The 22992-nt window shown below is 51.4% G+C and overlaps 1 protein-coding gene across 10 annotated transcripts in view; it reads left to right on the top strand.

Annotated features, from left to right (window-relative positions):
- Positions 1 to 22992, top strand: part of rreb1a (ras responsive element binding protein 1a) — a 233955-nt gene that overhangs the window by 158238 nt on the left and 52725 nt on the right. For all 10 annotated transcript variants that reach the window (XM_038796625.1, XM_038796626.1, XM_038796624.1 and 7 more), the window contains 2 exons: positions 2398 to 2542; positions 16412 to 16551. In XM_038796625.1, the coding sequence (XP_038652553.1) occupies positions 2398 to 2542; positions 16412 to 16551 (285 nt within the window). The remainder of the gene's footprint in view (positions 1 to 2397; positions 2543 to 16411; positions 16552 to 22992) is intronic.

The raw sequence follows: 22992 nt of genomic DNA, 5'->3' as shown, positions 1-22992 counted from the left end.
AGGCTCCCGGTGCCCTGATTCCCAGAGGGAATTGTATATCCGTCCAGAGGGAGCAGGTGGGCTGAGGGGTAGACGTAGGCCTCACCTGAGGAGCCGAGGCCTTCACCATCAAACTCAAACTCGAGGCCTTTTTTGGGGGTGAATTTTCAGTCCCAGGACTAAAACATTCCTTCAAACTCCTGTCACATTTTGTTTGATGACGCTCCAATGACGAACCTTGAGGCATTTCGCCGCATTGCAGGCGCCAGATAACGGCACGTTTTTGTTGTTCTGCAGGTTAAGGGGATGAGCAATAGGAACAGGAGTTGGCCATTCTACCCCTCGAGCTTATTCTGCCATTCAATAGGATCATGATTGACCTACATAAAGCGCACTTAAACCCCCCTCTCCATCATTTGGCTCTCCGAGCTGCTGTTGCAGCCCATGACAATGGCTGCTCCTTACTCCTTGAACTGCTCTTAACTTTCCACCCATGCAACGCGTTCGCCCAGAATGTGGAAACACTGAGGGGAGGGGTGGGTAGGGGGAGATGCTGAAAAATTCCTCAGCAGCCTTTCCGCAGCATTCCGACCTGTCCCCAAACCTGTCGCAATTCTGTGGGGGAAGAAGTGGTCGTCGGACAGGAATGGGTCCTTGGTGCCGTGGGGCAGTAGTGTTCACCACTGTGCCACCGCGCTGCCCCCATCTCACCTCTCCTTCTTGCCGTAAGATAAACTAAGCTCCCCCCCCCCACCCCTTCTGCTGACGATTAATTTTCCGCGAAGAAGTTGACGAACAGTTGCCACCTCCGGGTGAACCCCAACAGTGACCCTCTCAAGGCAAACTTGATTTTCTCCAAACAGAGAAAGCTAGCCATGTCCGATAGCCAGGTCTCCGACTTCGGGGGCTTTGAGTCCCTCCAAGCTAACAGTATCCATCTCCGGGCTACCAGGGAAGGAAAGGCCAGAATGTCTGCCTCTTTCTCCTCCTGGATTCCCAGGTCTTCCGACACCCCGAAAATCGCCACCTCTGGACTCAGTGCCACCCTTGTTTTTAACACCGTGGGCGTGGCATCTGCAAACCCCTGCCAAAATCCCCAAAGTTTCGGGCATGTCCAGAACATGCGGACATGGTTCGCTAGTCCTCCCGCACATTTTGCACACCTGTCTTCCACCCCAAAGAATCTGCTCATCTGGGCCACTGTCATGTGGGCCCGATAAATGACCTTGAATTGTATCAGGCTGAGCCTGGCACATGTCTCTACTCAACGGGTCCATCCATAGACCATCCTCTATCTCTCCTCCCAGCTCCTCCTCCCACTTGCGCTTCAGCTCCTCGGTCTGCGTCTCCTCTGACCCCATAAGTTCCTTGTAAATGTCCGATACACTCCCTTCTCCTACCCACCCTCTGGAAACTACCCTGTCCTGAATCCCCCTTAGCGGTAGGAGCGGGAAGGTTGACACCTGTTTACGTAGGAAGTCCCGCACCTGCAGATACCTGAATTTGTTTCCCTTGGCCAACCCAAACTTCTCCTCCAGCGCCCTCATACTCGGAAAGCTCACCTCTATAAACATATCCCCCATCCTCTCAATCCCTGCTCTCCACCATATCCGGAACCCCCCGTCCATACTTCCCGGGGCAAACCGGTGATTATTACAGATTGGGGACCAGACCAATGCTTCCTCTGCTCCCACATGTCACCTCCATTGGCCCCAGACTCTCAGGGCCGCCAGCACCACGGGGCTGGTGGAGTACCGTGCCAGCGGGAACGGCAGAGGCACAGTTACCAACGCCCCCAGACTGTTGCCCTTGCATGAAGCTGCCTCCATACGCTCCCATGCCGACCCCTCCCCCACCACCCACTTCCTGATCATGGCTATATTCGCTGCCCAGGAATACTTACTAATATTTGGCAGCGCCAGCCCGCCCTCTCCCGACTCCGCTCAAGCATTACCTTCCTTACCCGCGGGGTCTTGCCCGCCCAAATGAAGCCAGTGTTCGCTTTGTTGACCCGGAATAAAGATGGGGAGACACTGAAATACAAACAGGAATCTCGGGAGGACCGTCATCTTCACCTTCTGCACCCTCCCAGCCAGAGACAATGGAAGCACGTCCCATCTCCGAAAATCGTCCTTCATTTGGTATCAGGTGAAGGTTTTAAGCACATCCCCCTCAGTGCGGTTGTTCCGTGTATCAGATGCCCATCCCCGCAGAAGGGTTGAAAAGAAATGATCAAGCAAAAGACGCAATCAATAATTCCACCTCCATTTTATTGTTCTATACCTTGCTCCAGATTGTCACTCTTTCCCCACCATGAGTCTCTGAGCCCGCATTGACACCCATCTCTGCATGTGAGGAAAAATCGCCCCCAAAGTTAGAATGGTGACTAAAACCTGTCCTCTTGTTGTCTTTGCGCAGGCACATGAAGATCCACGAGAAGGAGCCCACCAGTTCGATGGGCTCAAGCCCCCCCTCCCCCACCAAACGCCGTAGGCTCTCGGTCAAAAGAAAACTGAGCCAAGAAGAAGGGGAGACCAAGGAGGAAGAATTGCTCAGCAAAAAGGTACTTTGGGTGCAGTTTATGTTCCATTGGAAAATGCCCACTTTTCTTGTCCTCGTCTGGCCAATGATGAGAAGGCATCAGGTTGGCCGGAATTTAGGCCCCCCCCCCCGGACCGGTCACCCATCATCCAACCTCCACCAAGTTAAACTCATCCAAAACTCTGTACTTCCCAGATCCTAACTGGCACCGAGTTCCGCTCGTCCCTCACCCCTGACCTCCGCTGACTGATGGTCTGCCAAAGCCTCAATTATGAAATTCTTATCTTTGTGTTTAAATCCGACTGTGGCCCTCGCTCCTCCCTATCTCTGTTTCTTCCTACAGCCCACGTGATATCTGGATCCCTTCAATTCTCACTCTTGTACATCAGCCAATGTCTCTTCCCATCGTTTGGTTGTTGTGCCTTCAGTGGCCTGGGCCCTGACCTCTGGAATTCCCTCCCGTGACCTCTCCACCGACCTTTTCTCTTCAACACCTCGTCACCCATCCTGACGTCCCCTCATCTCACTGATAATGCTGCCTGCAAGCACTGAGAGATGTTTTGCTGTGTTAAAGGTGCTTTATAAATGCAAGTTATTGTTGTAAAAGGAAAACCGATGGACAACTCCGATATGCCGGAGAGTTGTTTATATTTATTCGCTTGATAACGTATCCTTGGCTGCAGAAGGCCTCACTGGGATCGTGCTGTCAAATGGCGTCTGCTACTCATCTGCTTCGAAATCAAACATGGGAACCCCCACCATCACCGTCGCTGACCCCCTCCCCACAAATGGCCCAGTGAATAACTGAGCCACCTAGACACAAAGGGCAGAATTGGTCTGGACCCCAACTTTGCTTTTGCCTGATTGGCCAACAGTGGCCCGCGTGCAATTGAGGACGGTGGGCGGTCTCTCGGAGCTGGAGGTCCAATCCGAGGCCAGCCAGCCTGAAGGCAGCAGCAGGATGCCATGGAGGGTACGCGCGCGCGCGAGAGAGAGAGAGGTCACTTCAAAATGGAGGCGCCCTCTCTCTAACTCATTCACGTTTAAAATTTCAAAAAACGTCCTTGACTCACTGCCGTGGGAAGGAGCCGGGACCAGGAACCGGTGCACAGGCCGGCCGGCCGACTGTGCTATTTTACTTCCCGCCCCCTTCCATTCCTGGCTCCAGTGGAGCCTGAGCATCAGGCCCAAAGGTGTCTCAGAATTGATCCCCATTTTCTGAATTACCTGACCCCCGTCGGGCAGCATTGAATGTCAGTTTGGCAGCTTTCTATTTTTTTTAAATTTAGAATATCCAATTCTTTTTTTTCCAATTAAGGGGCAATTTAGCCTGGCCAATTCACCGACCCTGCACATCTTTGGGTTGTGGGGGTGAGACCCACGCAGGCACAGGGAGAATGTGCAAACTCCGCAACCCGGGTCCTCAGCGCCACTGTGCCGCCCCAGCTTGGCAGCTTTCTAACCAGCCTTGCTGGGAAGTATGCAGACATTTCCTTCGGAGTGCTCCAGTCTAGCCCTGTATTAAAACGCAGAGCAGTTGTTGGGGGATTCTCATAACAGGAAATCTCTGGCTAATTTCAGCTTGGTACAGGCAGGGGTAATGGCTGACAGGTTTGGTGCACTGAGATAAAGCACCAGTGATGTACGAAATGTAGAAGCTGCGTGTGCAATTTGTATGGTAACCAATAAAAGAGTTTGTGATCAAGATACACAGAGCGGATGATGTGCAGGTGCGTTGCTACATATCAGGCCTTATTTAGTCTTCCCCATCACAGAAATGGCTAAAAGGTCATTGGGATCTTGGGCTGTATAAATAGTACAAAAAGCAAGGAGGTTATGGGTTAACCTTTTATAAAACTCTAGTCCAGCCTCAGCTGGAGTCCCCAGTCCAATCCTAGGCACCGCACTTTAAGAAGGATTTGAAGGCGTCAGAGAGGGTGCGGGAAAGACTTCCGAGAATTGCTCCAGGGATGAGGAACTGAAGTTGAGTGGATAGATCGGAGAAGCACGATTGATCTCCTCGGAGAAAATAAAAATAGTCTTTATTATTGTCGCAAGTAGGCTTCAAATGAGGTTACTGTGAAAAGCCCCTAGTCACCACATTCCGGCGCCTGTTCGGGGAGGCTGGTACGGGAATTGAACCGTGCTGCTGGCCTGCCTAGGTCTGCTTTAAAAGCCAGTGATTTAGCCCTGAGCTAAACCAGCCATGCGCGGCCTAAGAGTTTGGGGCAGGGTTAGTCATGGTTTTCAACAGAGCATTGGATAATTACCTGAAGAAAATATATTTACATGCTCAAGGAGAAAGTGCAGGGTAATGAGGCTAGCTGAGTTGCTCTTGCAAAGATCCACGGCAGGCTGACGAACCTCTTTTACATAGAACATACAGTGCAGAAGGAGGCCATTCGGCCCATTGAGTCTGCACCGACCCACTTAAGCCCTCACTTCCACCCTATCCCAATAACCCCTCCTAAACGTTTTTGGGTACTAAGGGCAATTTAGGATGACCAAACCACCTAACATGCACGTCTTTGGACTGTGGGAGGAAACCGGAGCACCCGGAGGAAACCCACTCAGACATGGGGAGAACGTGCAGACTCCGCACAGTGACCCAGCGGTGAATCGAACCTAGGACTGTTGTGTTGTGGGCTCATGGAATTGCTGGAGTAAACTGAAGAGAGAGCATTTGGTCAGGTAAAATTTTGCAAGATTACACTTGCAAGCAAATCAGAGCAAGGATATATTTTGAATGTCACATTTGCATCTCCTGCAGGATACATAGAGGGCACTGTCACAGGAGTGGTTGAGTGAGCAGAGGGAGGACAGACTATTATAATATTGATGAAAAGAGGGACGTGCTGATGAAACTTTTCATCTTGCCTCATCGGGAAAAATGCAAGAATATCAAGTTTCAAACGATCACAAGCATTTATACTACAGGACAGAAGGATGCTGATTGGTTGGCAAGTCAAGACTGATTGGCCCAGGCATTGCCACGGTGAACAATAGACTCCCCCAAGTTCCTGCGTAGTTCAAAAAAGGCACAAGGCTTGACCATATTCCTTTTGTTTGCAAAGAACAGGTCCTGTGTATGTATGTTCCTTCTAGTGAGTGTAAATGAGCCACATTAAGTCCTAGTCTGATTATCTTAAAATTGTTATTAACACACTCAGGATTGTTCAGCAAGTGCTGCCCATTCGCAGAATCGTTTCTAACATTTTGTTTTGAGTTTTGCGAGCTGTGGGCTGGTTGAGTACGGCTCACCAGACTAATGAGGAAAGGTCGGAGAGGTTAGACTCGAGTCTAGGAAAGTCAGAGGCAACTTGATCAAAACCTTCAAGACCTTGAGGGGTAATGACAGGGTGGACCTGGAGAGGATGTTTCCTCTTGTGGGAGAATCTAGAACTAGGGGTCACTGTTTAAAAATAAGGCGTCATTCATTTAAGACAGAGGTGAGGAAAATTGTTTCCTCCGAGGGGGGTGAGTCCCTGGAACTCTCTCCCTCAAAGGGCAGTGGAAGCAGAATCTTTGAATATTTAAAAAAAAAAAATTTAGAGTACCCAATTCATTTTTTCCAATTAAGGGGCAATTTAGCGTGGCCAATCCACCTACCCTGCACATCTTTGGGTTGTGGGGACGAGACCCACGCAGACACTGGGAGAATGTGCAAACTCCACACACAGTGACCCAGAGCCGGGATCGAACCTGGGACCTCGGCGCCGTGAGGCTGCAGGGCTAACCCACTGCGCCACCGTGCTGCCCGATCTTAGAATATTTTTAACGCAGAGCTGGATCGATTCTTGATAAACAAGTGGGGTGAAAGGTTATTGGGGCCGGTAGGGTATGTAGGGTTGAGGTTACAGACAGATCAGCCACGATCTTATTGAACGGTGGAGCAGGCTCAAGGGGCCGAGTGGCCTACTCCTGTTCCGAATTTGTATGTTTGTTTGTGTGCACTCTGCCTATTGAATAAAATAAAACGGATTTCTTTAATCGGTCTCCTCTGAGCATTGCTGAGCAGGTCGCTGCCAATCTGAAGCATTCCCTTCCAGTTTCGATAGGGCAAATGACACTTTGCTCCTTTTCTGGGCGAATTGATTGAGATGTGCTGGACACTGCGCAAGTTCTGAGGGTCACTGTGCAATGAATCAAATATTGTTAAATAATAAAACATTGAGAGCACCAATTAACCCCCCCCCACGATCTTGCCAGCCTCACTATGGCTCGTACCTGCCCCGATAAATTCAGTTGCCCAGATCGGGAGGCCTATATGGTCAGGATATAGTCACTGTTGTAGGAAATGCAGCAGCCAATTTGCGCATAGCAAGCTCCCACACACAGCAATGCGATAACTCATGCAGATAATCTGATTTCTGCGATGTTGATTGAGCGATAACGGTTGGTCAGGGCGCTAGGGAATAGCTCCCCTGCTTTCCCTCAAAGGAATGGCCATGGGATCTTCGACACCCGCCTAAGCAGCCGGCTTTAATGTCTCGCCCAAAAGGTGGGAGGGGGATAGTCGAAGGTTGTTTTTGTGACTGGAAGCCTTTGTCCAGTGGCATTCCGCCAGGATCAGTGCTGGGTCCCTTACCGCTTGCAGTGTACAATAATGATCTGGATGTGAATGTAGGAAGTATGATTAGTGAGTTCGCCGGCGTTGCATAAATTGGTGGTGTGGTAAAGAGTGAGGAGCAAGGCCTTCGATTACAGGACGATACAGACGGGCTGGTTAAGTGGGCAGAAGAGTGGCAAATGGAATTCAACCATGAAAAGTGTGAGGTAACGCATTCTGGGAGCGCTCACGAGGTGAGGGAATACGCAATGAATGGTCGGACCCTTGGAAGTACAGAGGATCAAAGAGATCTTGGTGTGCAGGTTCACTGATCTCTGAAGACAGCAGGACAGGTTAGATAAGGTGGCTAAGAAGGCCTATGGGATTCTTGCCTTTATTAAGCGAAGCACAGACTTTCAGAGGAGGGAGATTATGATGGAGCTGCTTAAAACGCTGGTGAGGCCCCAACTGCAGTACTGTGTACGGTTCTGGTCGCCACACTATCGGAAGGATGTGATTGCACTGGAGAGGATGCAGCGGAGATTCACCAGGCTATTGCCTGGGCTGGAGTGTTATCCAGAGGGACTGGGCAGGCAGAGGTTGTTTTCCCTGGAGCAGAGAAGGCTGGGGGTGGGGGGGAGGGGGGAGGGGGGGGGGGGGGGACTTGATTGAGGTGTATAAAATTATGAGGGACAGATAGGGTGGAGAGGAAGGTACTTTTCCCCTTAGTGGAGGGGGGTCAGTAACCTAATTTAGGAATGGGCAGGAAGTTTAGAGGAGATGTGGGAGTCACCAGGAGATAGGGAAGTGCTTGTTTATGGGTATCTTAGGGCAGCACGGTGGCCTAGTGGTTAGCACAACCGCCTCACGGCGCTGAGGTCCCAGGTTCGATCCCGGCTCTGGGTCACTGTCCGTGTGGAGTTTGCATATTCTTCCCGTGTCTGCGTGGGTTTCGCCCCCACAACCCAAAAATGTGCAGAGTAGGTGGATTGGCCACGCTAAATTGCCCCTTAATTGGAAAAAATAATTGGGTAATCTAAATTTAAAAAAAAAAAAGTTTATGGGTATCTTTCTCGGGCGGTTGGGGGGGGGGGGGAATTCCCCATGACCTGGAGAGGGAATGGGAGTAGATTGCCCCCCCCCCTCCCCCCACAGATCAGCAACAGCTAGAAGCAGAGAGAGGGGCAGAAGGGCCCTCAGCAGGAGGCCCTCTCCTCTTGGGTTCCTCAAAGAGCACCACACCTCCATTCCCAAGGACCAAGAGGACCTGAGGATCGAGCTGTGCTTTACCTTGGAGACCGCCACCGGATCTGTGACAGGACTTTATTGCCTGTGCCAGCAAAGGCCATAGCAGCATTTAATCGATCACACATCCCACCTCACAGTCCTCTGCCCTCTAAGCATGGGCCCTGAGGCTCTGTTACCGTGAGCCCCTCTCCCTGTGTCCGTGAGCCATGTTGACATGCGCCATTGCATGTCAGACAGTGCACGCCACATTCCCTTCCCCTCGTCAGAGTGAGTTAAAAGGGAATCTTGTTTTGCAGGAGGAAATGCAACCAGACGATCATTGGAAGGGTGTTTGAGATGGAAAGTGCTGGAAAGTATTGTTGCCTGGAGTTAATTCTGCCACTATCACGGGATAACTATCACTGCCAAGCAGTGTGCCTGAGAAATTTACTGAAGGTAGAAACTCAGAAAACAGGCCCTCCATTTCCTTTCTCCGTCATTTCCTGTGAGGTGAAGCTTTGCTTCCAGCTTGAGCATTGCCCCCCCCCCCCCCCCCCCCCCCCCCCCCCCCAGGTAGCCTGATTGTCTGTATGTGTGTGTTTGTGTGCGCGTACGTGTCTGTGTGTGAGAGAGAGGGATAGAGTGAGCGTGTGTCAGTCTGTGCGTGTGAGAGAGTGGGATAGAGTGAGCTTGTATCTGTGTGTGTGAGAGAGGGACAGACAGAGAAGGAGGGCGGCACGGTAGAGCAGTGGTTAGCACTGTCTGTTCACAGCTCCAGGGTCCCAGGTTCGATTCCCGGCCTGGGTCACTGTCTGTGTGGCGTCTGTGCGTTCTCCCCGTGTATTTGTGGGTTTCCTCCGGGTGCTCCGGTTTCCTCCCACAGCCCAAAAAGATGTGCAGCTTAGTAGATTGGCCATGCTAAATGGCCCCTTAGTGTCCAAAAAGGTTAGGTGGGGTTAGGGGATACGGTGAAGCTGTGGGCTTAAGGAGGATGCTCTTTCCAAGGGCTGGTACAGACTTGATGGGCCGAATTGCCTCCGTCTGCACTGTAAATGTTATGACTCTGTGATAGAGTGAGCTTGTGTCTGTGAGAGAGGATAGAGTGAGCGTGTGTCTGTGTGAGAGAGAGAGAGGGATAGAGTGAAAATGTGTCTGTGCGAGAGAGAGGGATAGAGTGAGCGTGTGTCTGTGTGAGAGAGAGGGGGATAGAGTGAGCGTGTGTCTGTGCGAGAGAGAGGGATAGAGTGAGCGTATGTCTGCGAGAGAGAGGGATAGAGTGAGCGTGTGTCTGTGTGAGAGAGAGAGGGATAGAGTGAGCGTGTGTCTGTGTGAGAGAGGGATTGAGTGAGTGTCTGTCTGTGTGTACTTGACAAGTGTAGCTGTGTTTATTCCTGGTCCTGAGCTGTCACGACAGTGACTTTGCTCGGGTTCTACCAAGTGCAGTGCATGTCGACCACATCCAGGTCAGAGCGGGCAGCACTACTGAAGCCTGTGGTGTTTTTTTTTAAGTAACTTGGTCATTTGTCTTCCGCTGATGTCAGCTGGAGCATTGCTGAGAGGATTGAGTTCATGTTGGAATTTGAACTCTGAACCTCTCGAGTTACTCGTCCACTGTCATCACCACTGGATGAGGTAGTGTTGTCTCAGCCTCCAGAAATCTGTTTCCATGGCGATGGGTTGCAGGGCACTCGATTCAGTGATAGCCCCTCCTGGATCTCAGACACAGGAGAGCGGATTGAAGAAGGCCTGCTGTAGAGATGTGAGCCAGTAATCTGGGCTGTTTATACTGACTGTGTGCTGTGTTGGCTAAGACATCTCTCAGGTGAGATATTCAACTGGGGTCTGGCCTGCCCCCTCAGGTGGACGTGTGAGGTTGAACAACCGTATTGACATAATAGATCGGAGTTCTCCGAGAAGTGTTGCCAACTGTGATTGAATATATTCCTGGAGGTTCCATCGCACAACGTAACGCCTTCCTAGAACAATCGGAAAGCAAAAAGAGTCATTACCCAATTGGGTGATGAATCTTGATTGTCAGCGTTCCCCCTCCCTCCCATTTTCAAAATTGCTTTATACGGTAAAAACAAATGATTACAGAAAATGACCAAAAAACATTTTCTGAATGTCCAGATGTTTTTTTTTCTCTCCAGCTTTGCACACAGCAGTGACCAGGAGATTGATCTTCAGTCTGGAGACTCCAGCTCAATCTCGGCGGGTTGGCCGACCTATCTCCAGGTGACCTGCCCAATATCTATTCCTGAAGCAACGTTAGTCACGCGAGAACGTTTGAGATAGGAGCAGGCGTAGGCCATTCAGCCCTTCGGGCCTACTCCGCCATTGAGTTTCTACCTCAACTCCGCTCTTCCTGCTTCATTCCCATAACCCCTTCATTGCCCGAAGGCCGAGCGACCTCACTCTTGAACACGCTCGCTGACTATGTGCCCCCTCCCTCTCTGGGGCCAAGAATTCCCAAAATTCCTCAACCCTCCCGAGTGAAAACATTTCTCCTCCGGTTTAAATGGTCTACGCCCTTATTCTGAGATTGTTCCCCAGCCAGCGCAAGCATTTTCTCAGTATCTAGTCAAGCCCTTTAAGAATTTGATATGTTTCAATTAGATCGTGTCTCTTTCTTCTCAATTCTAGGGAATATCGGACTAATCTACTCAATCTCGCCTCACAGGACAGTTCCCTTGTGCAAGGAATCAGTCCCGTGAACCTTCGCTGTACACCTCTAAGGAGTTACTCGTTTGTCCATTTATCTCATTGCTGTGTGTGGGAGCTTGCTGCGTGCAAATTGATGGCTGTGCACCACTACTCAACCCTATGGCCCCTATCCCACACTGTGCCTCTTTATCCAACCCAATGCCCTTGTACGTCTTATGTCCATCCCTGTGGTTCTTCTTCGCCTCTCTGCCAACTTAGTGCCCCTCTGCCCACCCCCCATTGCTGCCCTAGCCAGTGCCAATTTCGTGCCCTGATACTCCGTGGAAAATCCCGCCCAATGGGTTTTGACAGTTCTTTGACAGTTTCAATACATTTATGCACTTTTTACGCACAATAATGTTGGCTTTTAACAATCGCGAAAGATGCCTTACCCCAATGTATGTTAGGACCATAACCAAAAGGATACTGTACCTCTCCAAAAGTGGACCTTGGCTATCCAAATGTGTGTACCATGTTCTTACCTGGTCTGACCTGCACACTCTGGGTTCCACACAGCTGGCTATTTAAATGGCCAGTTGCCTTCATAAACCACGCATGCAGCAAACATTTTTTGAAATAAATTTAAGAGTGTCCAATTCATTTTTTTCCAATGAAGGGGCAATTTAGCGTGGCCAATCCACCTACCTTGCAACCAAAGATGCGTTGTGGGGGCGAAACCCATACAAACACAGGGAGAATGTGCAAACTCCACACGGACAGTGACCCAGAGCCGGGATCGAACCTGGGACCTCAGCGCCGTGAGGCAGCAATGCTAACCACTGCGCCACCGTGCTGCCCACGCATGCAGCAAACATAGCTAAATTCCACTCATGCACCTCGCAAAAATAGGAAATGGCCTTTGGGGGCAGGACTTTGGGATTTTCGTTCATTTTTGCCTAGATGTGGAGCCTCGCCGTTTGTGGCAAAATCTGGGCCTCTTCGCCCCTCCCCCCATATCCCGCTTTCCCCTTCCACCCCCACTCCTTACCACTCCCTCCTCCTCCTCTACCCTGTGCTCTCCCCCTCCTCGTCAATGCCCCCTCCTCCATTCACTCCCCCCTCTCCAAACCCCCCCCCCCCCCCCACTCCCCACATCACTACCCCAACCCCGTTCCCCTGACCCTGCTCTCCCTGACCCCTTCTCTTCCCCCAACTCTCTTTTCTCCCCCACTCCCCCCGGCCCACACTCTCCACCCCCCTCTCCTGACTCCACCATACCAAATGGTGCTGTGTATTTTCCTCACCATTTTCAAAGTTTAGCCACAGGAGACGAATAACCAACTAAGAGGCAAAGCCTGGGATTTGAAGCTATAAAGAGTTGAGCAGAAGAACATCCCCTCCCCTCGCCTACCCCTCCCTCCCCCCACCCCAACACCACCACTACCATGTTATGAGACCAGTTGAGTTCAGGGTGGTAATGCAGTAGTTAACGAGCCTATTAATTGCCTGCCGTAAGACAAAGCCGTCAACTTTACTGTAACATTGAAAGAATAAGGAGAAATCTGGTGTCTCTCTGGTCTTGAGATGCAGAGAAGCTGTCACTTTATTGATGTTGAATAATATTGTATTACATCGTGCAACAAAGGAGGATACTGTCTCCTGGAAGTGGCAGCTGGGAAGTGGGACGGTTATTTATTCTCCGACCCGAATCTCCACCTGTCTCCCAATGAAGCCTTGAATTACAGTAATCTCTAGAAAATACACAACAGGCATATTACAGTCGAGCGCTTGCAGGGAAAAGCCTCCATCCTTCAAAGGGGAAGCCAGCAAACTCTCGGATGGCCAAAGGCCTGAATCGCTGTGCAGCCTCCAATCCGGAATCCTTGCAAAGGACTGATGAGGTGCTTTTTTCCCCCCTTTTGTCGAGCTTCGCCCCGAGCAGCTCCGTGACCCAGGGCTCTGCAATCTCTGGGCTGTCCCCAGGGACGCACAACAAGGCAAACCATCAGCTGCTTCTGGAGGATCAGCAGCTCGGTGAATGAATCCCTTTGGTCCGACCGAATCCTGTTGATCTTCCGGTGCGAGGAGCTTGTCCTAGACAGTGTTGCATACTGGCACATTCCAAAGCCCAGGTCTATGCGCTGAGGGACCTGCTAAGTCTTGGGTCAGCCGTGGAAGACACGCAATGGGGGAAGGCCGCTGTCTAAGGTCTTTCAGCCATAGTGCACAGAGGGGGTGGGAATTGTATAGAACCCCCCCACCCCCCCGGGTTGTCTGACTTACATTGAATACTGTACACCACGGTGAATGTTACATGTATCAACATTGTATTGAAGCATCTCCGAGTGCAGAATGATCGATGCAGACAAGTTAAATACCATTGCTCGTTTTGTAATGACCATTATGAAATGTCTGTGATGACCTTACGATTGTATTGAAGCAGCTCCGAGAGTGAAATACGGTCACTGTAGAAAACCTAAATGTTATTGCACTTTTGGTGGTGGCTATTTTGAAATGTCTGTAATGGTTATTTCAGATATTTTATGAATAAAGTATATTTATTTAAAAAAAGTCACCGTGGCAGCGATATACTCGGGCACTATCCAAGCTGCCTCTGTGACGGGCAGTTCGTCGGCCTTGACGTGCGTCTCCGCCTTGATTCGGGACATCGGAATTGAGGAGAAACCTTTTGGCCCAGAGGGTGGGCGGGAGTCTGGGAACTCACTGGCCTCAGAACTATGGGGCGAGTGCTGGAAATTGAGCTCCGTGTAATCAGATCTTTGCTGCCCAGCATGGACACAATGAGCCCAAGGACCTCCTCCTCTGCCATGATCGCCTGCCAATCTATATTCAGCCATCGCTGAGGCCGCGTTTCCGCGGCTGTGAAATCAAAAAGGAGAGCACGATGTAGAATGGATCAGCGGCTGAGGAAAGTGCCTTCAAATGTCATCGGGCAGGCATGAAGCCGCTTAGCATTGCTGCCGACGGCACTGAGGACCTGGGTTCGAATCCCGGCCCTGGGTCACTGTCCGTGTGGAGTTTGCACATTCTCCCCGTGTCTGCGTGGGTTTCGCCCCCACAACCCAAAGATGTGCAGGTTAGGGGGATTGGCCACGCTAAATTGCCCCTTAATTGGAAAAAAAATAATTGGGTACGCTAAATTTATAAAACAAAAAGGCATGAAGCCACTTTTCTCTTCCAGATGCTGACTGACCCGTCGCATTTGGTAGTTTTGTTTTCCAATTTAATCTATTTTCAGATGATCATATCCAGCACTGGCGACAGATTGGTAAATGCTGTAATCAGAGAAAGACTTCCATTTGTCTAGTGCCCCTCCAGACATCTCTCAGCTTCCGGCAGGTACTTTGTTGAAGTGTGGTCACCGTTGTACTGTAGGAAACCCAGCAGCCATTTTGTGCACAGCAAGCTCCCACACACACACACACACACACACACACACAGCAATATGCTAATTGCCCAGATAGTCTGTTTTTTTTGTGTGTTGTCGACTGAGGGATAAATACTTGGGTAACTGTCGTGCTCTGCTTCGGACTAGCGCCATGGGATCCTTTACATCCACCCGCGAAGACGGTGGGGGGGGGGGGGGCGTCGGTTTAATGTCTTAAACAAAAGACTACGACAGTGCAGTCCCCCTCTGTACTGCACTGCGGGGCGATGGGGTCCGCCTAGATTTTTGAGCTTAAGAGAGTGGGACTCGAATCCGAAACCTTCTGGTTGAGAGGCGAGAGTGCTTCCAACTGAATTCCAGAATGTTCTGACTGAGGAAGTCGTATCTTTGCTCCATATGCTTCTCTGTTTAGATTTTAGTCATGTTTGGCAACCAGGAAATGGGCATTAGTAACGGGGTGGTGGGGGGGGGGGGGGGTGTCATGTGTGGTGAAAGTGATTTGATGGCTAAATCGACCTTATTGCTCATGTGGGTGCAAAGGTTGATGCTCTGGATCTTTGGCCTAAATTACCGCGGTGCTCTTTAAAGGGGAAGTGGGTTTGACTGAGCTATTTGACTGTCTCCAGTTTGTGCAGGGATGTGATAGGATAGGATGCAGCTGTGGGAAATATTGCTCAGCGGTGAGATGGTCGCCAGGGTGAAATCCTCCACAAAATGTCTGCCCCCAGAGCTGCTCCCACTGTAAAGCCTAATAATGAGCAGTGATGGATTGAGAATGATTAAAGTGCAGGTATCACTTGATAAGCGTTCATTGCTTTATGGCAAGTCCCTGGAGCTCACTTCCCCATTAGCTCACAATAATGTGTAAGGAACACCCCCTGGCTTGCTCGACGGTGGAGGTAAACCTTTCTCAGTCTACGCGGTGCACGTTTTGCTGGATGAAAGGCCTTTTTAAAAAAAATTTTGAGCACCCAATTCATTTTTTCCAATTAAGGGGCAATTTAGCGTGGCCAGTCCACCCAGCCTGCACATCTTTGGGTTGTGGGGGCGACACCCACGCAAACATGGGGAGAACGTGCAAACTCCACACGGACAGTGACCCAGAGCCGGGATCGAACCTGGGACCTCGGCGCCGTGAGGCAGCAGGGCTGCTGGAAGGCCATTATTACAAGGACCTAGTGTATTTCACATAGGCAAGTGGCAAAGGCTGGACCTGGAGCCTAAGCGTCACTTACCTGATCAGCTTTTATTTACAGAGATGCAGGTTACAAGCACGTGCCTCCAAATCCGATAAAATGGCTCCTGTTTCTGTAAAACCTTCATTCCCATCAGCCGCATTGGCCTTTCCTGAAACCATTGGCGATGGCAATACTTTGGGCTGGATTCTCTGGTCCCTCAGCCGCATGTTTTCACGGTCCGGCTTCCAGTCCGACCTGGTGGTGTGTGATCTGATCTTCGTTGGAACATGATGTCTTGGGCACCACAACTGATGGTACCACCGATGGGTCCCCAGAGATGGTGGCGCGGAGGAGGAGATGAAAATAAAGTCAGTCATTGCACGTGTGGATATGGGATGTGAAGCTGACTATACTACCCTCCCTGCCCATGGCCGAATACGTCCTAACCCTCACCTGGTATGGGCTGCAAGTGAAGGACGACCATAATGACAACCTACCCGAGGGCTCTTAACAATCCTAAAGGTTCCCCCGTTCCCCCGTATGAAGCACTACCCATGAACGAGGAGGGGCGATAATTGGGAGGTGAGAGATGGAAAACGGCAGCAGCTGGTCACTTAAAAGGAAATCCCGACTTAATGGTTTATTAATTTTCCTCTCTTTTTTTTTCCCCCTCCCCGTCTCCAAACACTCCTCTTCCCATCAAAAACAGAAAATACTGCATCCCCTCAGCAGGTCTGACAGGAGCTGTGGAATCTCTCGCTGTGTGGGTGCCAGACGTGGAGAATCTTTCACACAGATGCTGTCAGACCGGCCGAGGGTTGTCCAGCAATTTCTGGTTCAGGTTCCAGCATCCGCAGTAATTTGCTCTTCCCATCTCCTGCCCAGGTTACCCGAGAGATTCCCTCCGATGAAGAGGAAGAGAAGAAGATCGACGAGGTGCTTCACTGTCCAATATGTTACAAGACTTTCATCTGCAAGTATGGACTGGAGACGCACATGGAGACGCACCCTGATTCCAGCCTAAGGTAAGATGGTAGCTCCCCTCCTGTCCACGGTACCCGAGATCTCTGAATGGCTGAAGCCAGGATGCAGGGATTACCGTTATTTAAACTCATTCCTTGAGCTCTGTTCTTTCAAAGTCTTTTGGAACCTACGTTTTACATAACGGGAGCACCTGCTTGCCTAAAGATAGTTGCTGGGCCCCCACAAAGCATTTTAAATCTTCCCGTTGTAGAGAAACAAACCGCCCCCCCCGAGCTGAAACAGCACAAGTCAGATGATCTATCTGGTGTCTGTCGGTTTTTATGCCCCACACGGGCCTCCTCCAACCCGCTCTCATTTCAAATGAAAGCAGAAAATGCTGGGAAAAGGCCGCAGGTCCGGCAGCGTCTGTGGAGAGAGAAGCAGCGTTAATGTTTTGGGTCGAATATGACTCTCCTTCGGAACTGATTGGGCACCCATAACGGCGAGGGCCAGAGAACTAGAAACTGTTGAAGTGACGTCAGGGTGGCCCGGTGGTTAGCACCGCTGCCTCACAGTGCCAGGGACCCGGGTTCGATTCCCGCCTTGGGGTGACTATCTGTGTGGAGTCTGCACGTTCTCCCCGTGTCTGCGTGGGTTTCCTCCGGGTTCAAAGATGTGTGGGTTAGGTGGATTGGCCATGCTAAATTGCCCGAGTGTCAAAATTTGTACAAATTAGGTGGGGTTACTGGGATACGGCGGGGAGTTGAGCCTAGGTATGGTTTTCCTTCAGAAGGTTGGCGCAGACTCGATGGGCTGAATGGCCTATTTCTGCACTGTAGGGAATCTAAGGATTCTGTGATCTTGCAGACATAGGGGCCGGGATTCTCCGAAAATGGGGCTATGTCCGCACGCCCACGGGAGAATGGGCGCGAATCACCCCAGACTTTTTTCAAAAAGTCCGGAGTGATTCTCCGACTTCAAGAGGGATAGCAGGACCCCGGCGTGCGCCCCGCAGCTCCTGCTGTCGATACGGGGCCCTGCACTTCCGGCCGCGGGTCCACGCACGCGCGCCAGCCGTTTTCGCACCGGCCCCCACGCAACATGGCGAAGCCACACAACGGGCCAGCGCCGAAGAAGATAGCCCCCCCCCCCCGCCCACCAGATCGCCCGTGCCCACCGATTGGTAGCCCCCGATCATGGGCCTGGCTGTCGTGGAGGCCCCATCTGGAGTTTGATCCCCCCCCCCCCCCCCCCCCGCACCCCCTCACCAGGACGGTGGCCGCGACTCTGAGCTCCTGCCAGGTGAAACCATACAGGAACCACGGCGGCGGAACTCGGCGGGAGCTCAGCCGGTCGACCGCGGAGAATCGCTGTGGGGGCCTCTTTCAATGGCCCCCGACCGGCGCCGCATCGACTGCGCGCGGCTGGCACCGATTCTCCGGTCGCCGGAGGATCGCGTCCTGGCGTCAGAGCCGATTGCGGGTCTGAGACCCCATTCTCCGCAACCGCGCCGAGTGAGATTTCGGCGTGGAGGCACGGAGAATCCTGGCAAGGGTGTCAGAATAATGATGAACACTAATAATAATCTTTATTATTGTCCCAAGTAGGCTTACATTAACACTGCAACGAAGTTACTGTGAAAAGCCCCTAGTCGCCACAATCCAGCCCCTGTTCGGGTACACTGAGAGAATTCAGAATGTCCAATTCACCTAACAGCACGTCTTTTGGGACTTGTGGGGGGAAACCGGAGCACCCGGAGTAAACCCACGCAGACACGGGGAGAACGTGCAGACTCCGCACAGACAGTGACCCAAGCCGGGAATTGAACCCGAGTCCCTGTCGCGTTGAAGCAACGGTGCTAATCGCTGTGCTAGTGTGCTGCCCTAGTTAGTGTTTCCCCTAACGCCGTCAAAATATCCTTCAGAGGAAAACATTTGCAGGGGATGGGAAAGAGTTGGACGGGGGGAATTGCTCTAGCAGAGAGCTAGCATGGAGACGATGGGCTGAATTCGCTCCCTCTGCGACCATTTGATTCTTTTCTCCCTCCTGTGTTTATCTAGATTACTTTTAAATGCGTCTATTCTACTCCACCTGGCAGCGGGATGTACCGCTCTCCTGGGAAAGGAGGTTTCCCCGTGAATTCTCCACGAGACCTATTGGAAATCCTGTATTTGCATTTATATAGCATCTTTCATCGGTTATCCCAAAGCACTTAAACAGCGAAGGAAGCACTTTTGAAGTGTAGTCACTGTTGCAATGTAGAAACCAGGCCAACTAATCTGCGCACAGCTAACTCCCATTAACAGCATTGTTTTTGCGATGAAGGATCGCTTTTTCTTTATTCTTTCATGGGATGCGTGAGCATCGCTGGCTTTGTTGCCAATTCCTAATTACCCTTGAACTAAGTGGCTTTTCGACCATTTCAGAGGGCAGTTTCAGAGTTAACTCTGGGTCTGGCTCCACACGTAGACCAGACCAGGTAAGGACGGCAGATTTCCTTCCCTAAAGGATATTAGTGAACCAGATGGGTTTTTACAACAAGCAATGATAGTTTCATGCTTACCACATGGTGCCTGAGGCCCAACCATCTTCAGCTGCTTCATCAATGACCTCCCTTCCGTCTTAAGGTCAGAAGTGGGGATGTACATTTAGAGTAACCCATTCTATGTTTGTGATGGAATATTTTTCACTTGCCTGGATGAGTGCAGCTCGAATGACATTCAGCACCATCCTGGCCAAAGCAGCCCATTCGATAGGCAACCCCATCCTCAAACACTGCGTCCCTCCACCACAGGAGTACAGTAGCAGCAGTGTGCAGTATCACCACCTGCATGCACAGCAAGAATTGAGGCACCGAGTCTCCTGAGGCAACACATTCCAAACCCACGATCTAGAAGGACAAGAGCAGCAGATTCCTGGGAACACGACCGCCCGGCGGTTCCCTGTCAAGTCACTCGCGACCTTGACTTGGGAATATATCGCCATCCCTTCACTGTCACTGGGTCAAAATCCTGGAACTCTCCCCTTAACAGCACTCTGGGGGTACATAGAACATAGAACAGTACAGCACAGAACAGGCCCTTCGGCCCTCAATGTTGTGCCGAGCCATGATCACCCTACTCAAACCCACGTATCCACCCTATACCCGTAACCCAACAACACCCCCTCCGCCCCTTAACCTTACTTTTTTATTAGGACACTATGGGCAATTTAGCATGGCCAATCCACCTAACCCGCACATCTTTGGACTGTGGGAGGAAACCGGAGCACCCGGAGGAAACCCACGCACACAGGGGGAGGACGTGCAGACTCCACACAGACAGTGACCCAGCCGGGAATCGAACCTGGGACCCTGGAGCTGTGAAGCATTTATGCTAACCACCATGCTACCCTGCTGCCCCAGCCCAGGTAGCTACACCTGATGGACTGCAGCGGTTCAAGAAGGCAGCTCACCACCACCTTCTCGGGGGCAATAAGGGATGGGCATTTTACACTGATCGAGCCAGCAGCACCCACATCCCGTGAACGAATATTGTTTTTTAATTACTGAGATAAGCTTTACATTCCAGAAAGCTATTGATTGAATGTAAATGTCACCAGCTGCTGCGGTAGAATTTGAACCCATGGTCCTCCGAGTGTAACTGGCCTCTGAATTACTGGCGCGGTGACGTTATCGCTATAGCACTGTCTCCCCTGATCTTCTCCAAAATAATGCCTCGGGATCTTTTACATCCATCCAATGTGAGGTGATGCATTTTGGAAGATCAAATTCGGGTGTGAATTAGACAGTGAATGGCAGAACCCTTAGGAGCATTGACATACAGAGGGATCTGGGCGTTCAAGCCCATAGTTCCATGAAAGTGGCAATGCAGGTGGATAAGGTGGTCAAGAAGGGCAAACGGCATGCTTGCCTTCATCGGCCGGGGCGTTGATTGCAAGAGTTGGCAGGTCATGTTGCAGCTGTATAAAATTTCAGTCAGGCCACATTTGGAATATTGCGTGCATTTCTGGTCGCCACACTACCAGAAGGACGTGGATGCTTTGGAGACCGTGCAAAGAAGGTTTACCAGAATGTTGATCTGGAGGGTGTTAGCTATGAGGAGAGGTTGAATAAACTTGGGTTGTTTTCGTTGGAAAGACGGAGGCTGAGGGGAGACCTGATTGAGGTCTACAAAATTACGAGAGGTATAGACGGGGTGAATAGTCAGAAGCTTTTTCCCAGGTTGGATGACTCAATTACAAGAGGGCACAGGTTCAAGGTGAGAGGGGGAAAGTTTAGCGGAGATGTGCGGGGAAAGAATTTTCACGCAGAGGGTGGTGGGTGCCCGGAACGCATTGCCAGTGGAGGTGGTGGAGGCAGGCACGATAGCAACATTTAAGCTGTATCTTGATAGACACATGTACTGGTGGGAATGGATGGATACAGGTCGTTTGGGTAACAAGTAGTAGTTCTAAATAACGAATCTGGATCGGTGCAGGCTTGATGGGCCGAAGGGCCATTACTATGCTGTAATGTTCTTTGTAAATAAAGGGACACCCGTAAAGACCCCCTAAATAAAACCAACCCCCAGAGACAGCCTAAATAAAGAGACCCCCCCTTCCCCCAAAAAGGAGACCCCTGCCAGGAACTTCCCCAAAGAAGACACCTGTCGAGCAGCTCCCAGAAAAGAGACCCCTGTCTCTAGAAGCTAGAGAGCAGTCCAGACAGAGGCAGTGAAAAACATTACTGTTGTAACACTCACCTGGGCAATACTCCTGGCTCGGACACGGGAAGCACCACGTGTCAATTCCTGGAAAGAGAAACCCAGCAGCTGTGTTTAAACCCCTTAGATCCTTGACGTGCAAGCCATTCATTTCCCTTACTAGGCTGTGATTGACAGCTTCTACATAGACAATTGTCTGTCTTGCTTCATCTTCCTTCACGGTTGAGTCACTCTAAAGTGACCTCACCACAATGTTTACAAACATCAACCACTTCAAAGAGGGTTAAGTGCTGTCAATTTCCAGCTTGATCACTTCAAAAGCACTCGCGTGTGAAGGGGTGATTGGAAAGCTCTTAACTCTCTGACAGTTGTGTGTGTGTGGAAGCTGTCGATCACAGCCTAGTAAGGGAAATGAATGAATGGCTTGCAGCTCAAAGATCAGAGGGGTTTAAACACAGCTGCCTGGTTTCTCTTTCCAGGAACTAACACGTGGTGCTTCCTGTGTCTGAGCCAGCAGATGTATTGCCCAGGTGAGTGTTACAACAGTAATTTTGCCACTGCCTCGGTCTGGACGGCTCTTTCGCTTCCCGACAAGGGTCTCTTTTCTGGGGGGAATTTCCTGGCAGGGGTCTCTATTCTGGGGGTCTCGTTATTTACGGGGTCGCTGGAGGGGGTCCCTTTATTTAGAGGGGCTGGCGGGGGTGTCCATTTATTTAGGTGATCTTTGGGGGGTGTCCCTTTATTTAGGGGTCTCTTTATTTAGAGGGTGTCTGGGGGGTGCTGTAGGTGGAGTCTGGTGGGGTGGGCAGTTCTTGCATTGTGGGCATGAGGAGTTACCCTCTTTTCCTGCCATGAGGTCCATCACGTCAGGGCCACGTTTGCCTACACCTGTTGTAATCGTGCAGGTTGGTGGGTTTAGCTGGGGGCAGGTTGGTGGGTTTAGCTGGGGGTAGGTTGGTGGGTTTAGCTGGGGTCAGGTTGGTGGGACATCTGCCCCCAGCTAAACCCACCGACCTGCCCCCAGCTAAACCCACCGACCTGCCCCCAGCTAAACCCACCGACCTACCCCCAGCTAAACCCACCGACCTGCCCCCAGCTAAACCCACCGACCTACCCCCAGCTAAACCCACCGACCTGCCCCCAGCTAAACCCACCGACCTACCCCCAGCTAAACCCACCAACCTGCCCCCAGCTAAACCCACCGACCTACCCCCAGCTAAACCCACCGACCTACCCCCAGCTAAACCCACCAACCTACCCCCAGTTAAACCCACCGACCTGCCCCCAGCTAAACCCACCAACCCCCCAGCTAAACCCACCGACCTGCCCCCAGCTAAACTCACCGACCTACCCCCAGCTAAACCCACCAACCTGCCCCCAGCTAAACCCACCGACCTGCCCCCAGCTAAACCCACCGACCTACCCCCAGCTAAACCCACCAACCTGCCCCCAGCTAAACCCACCGACCTACCCCCAGCTAAACCCACCGACCTACCCCCAGCTAAACCCACCGACCTACCCCCAGCTAAACCCACCAACCTGCCCCCAGCTAAACCCACCGACCTGCCCCCAGCTAAACCCACCGACCTGCCTCCAGCTAAACCCACCAACCTGCCCCCAGCTAAACCCACCGACCTGCCCCCAGCTAAACCCACCACCTACCCCCAGCTAAACCCACCGACCTGCCCCCAGCTAAACCCACCGACCTGCCCCCAGCTAAACCCACCGACCTACCCCCCAGCTAAACCCACCGACCTGCCCCCAGCTAAACCCACCGACCTGCCCCCAGCTAAACCCACC

Source organism: Scyliorhinus canicula, chromosome 5 (assembly GCF_902713615.1).
Source record: "Scyliorhinus canicula chromosome 5, sScyCan1.1, whole genome shotgun sequence".
Lineage (NCBI taxonomy): Eukaryota > Metazoa > Chordata > Chondrichthyes > Carcharhiniformes > Scyliorhinidae > Scyliorhinus > Scyliorhinus canicula.
Note: the sequence above shows the minus strand (reverse complement) of the source record. Positions and strands in the feature narration are given on the sequence as shown.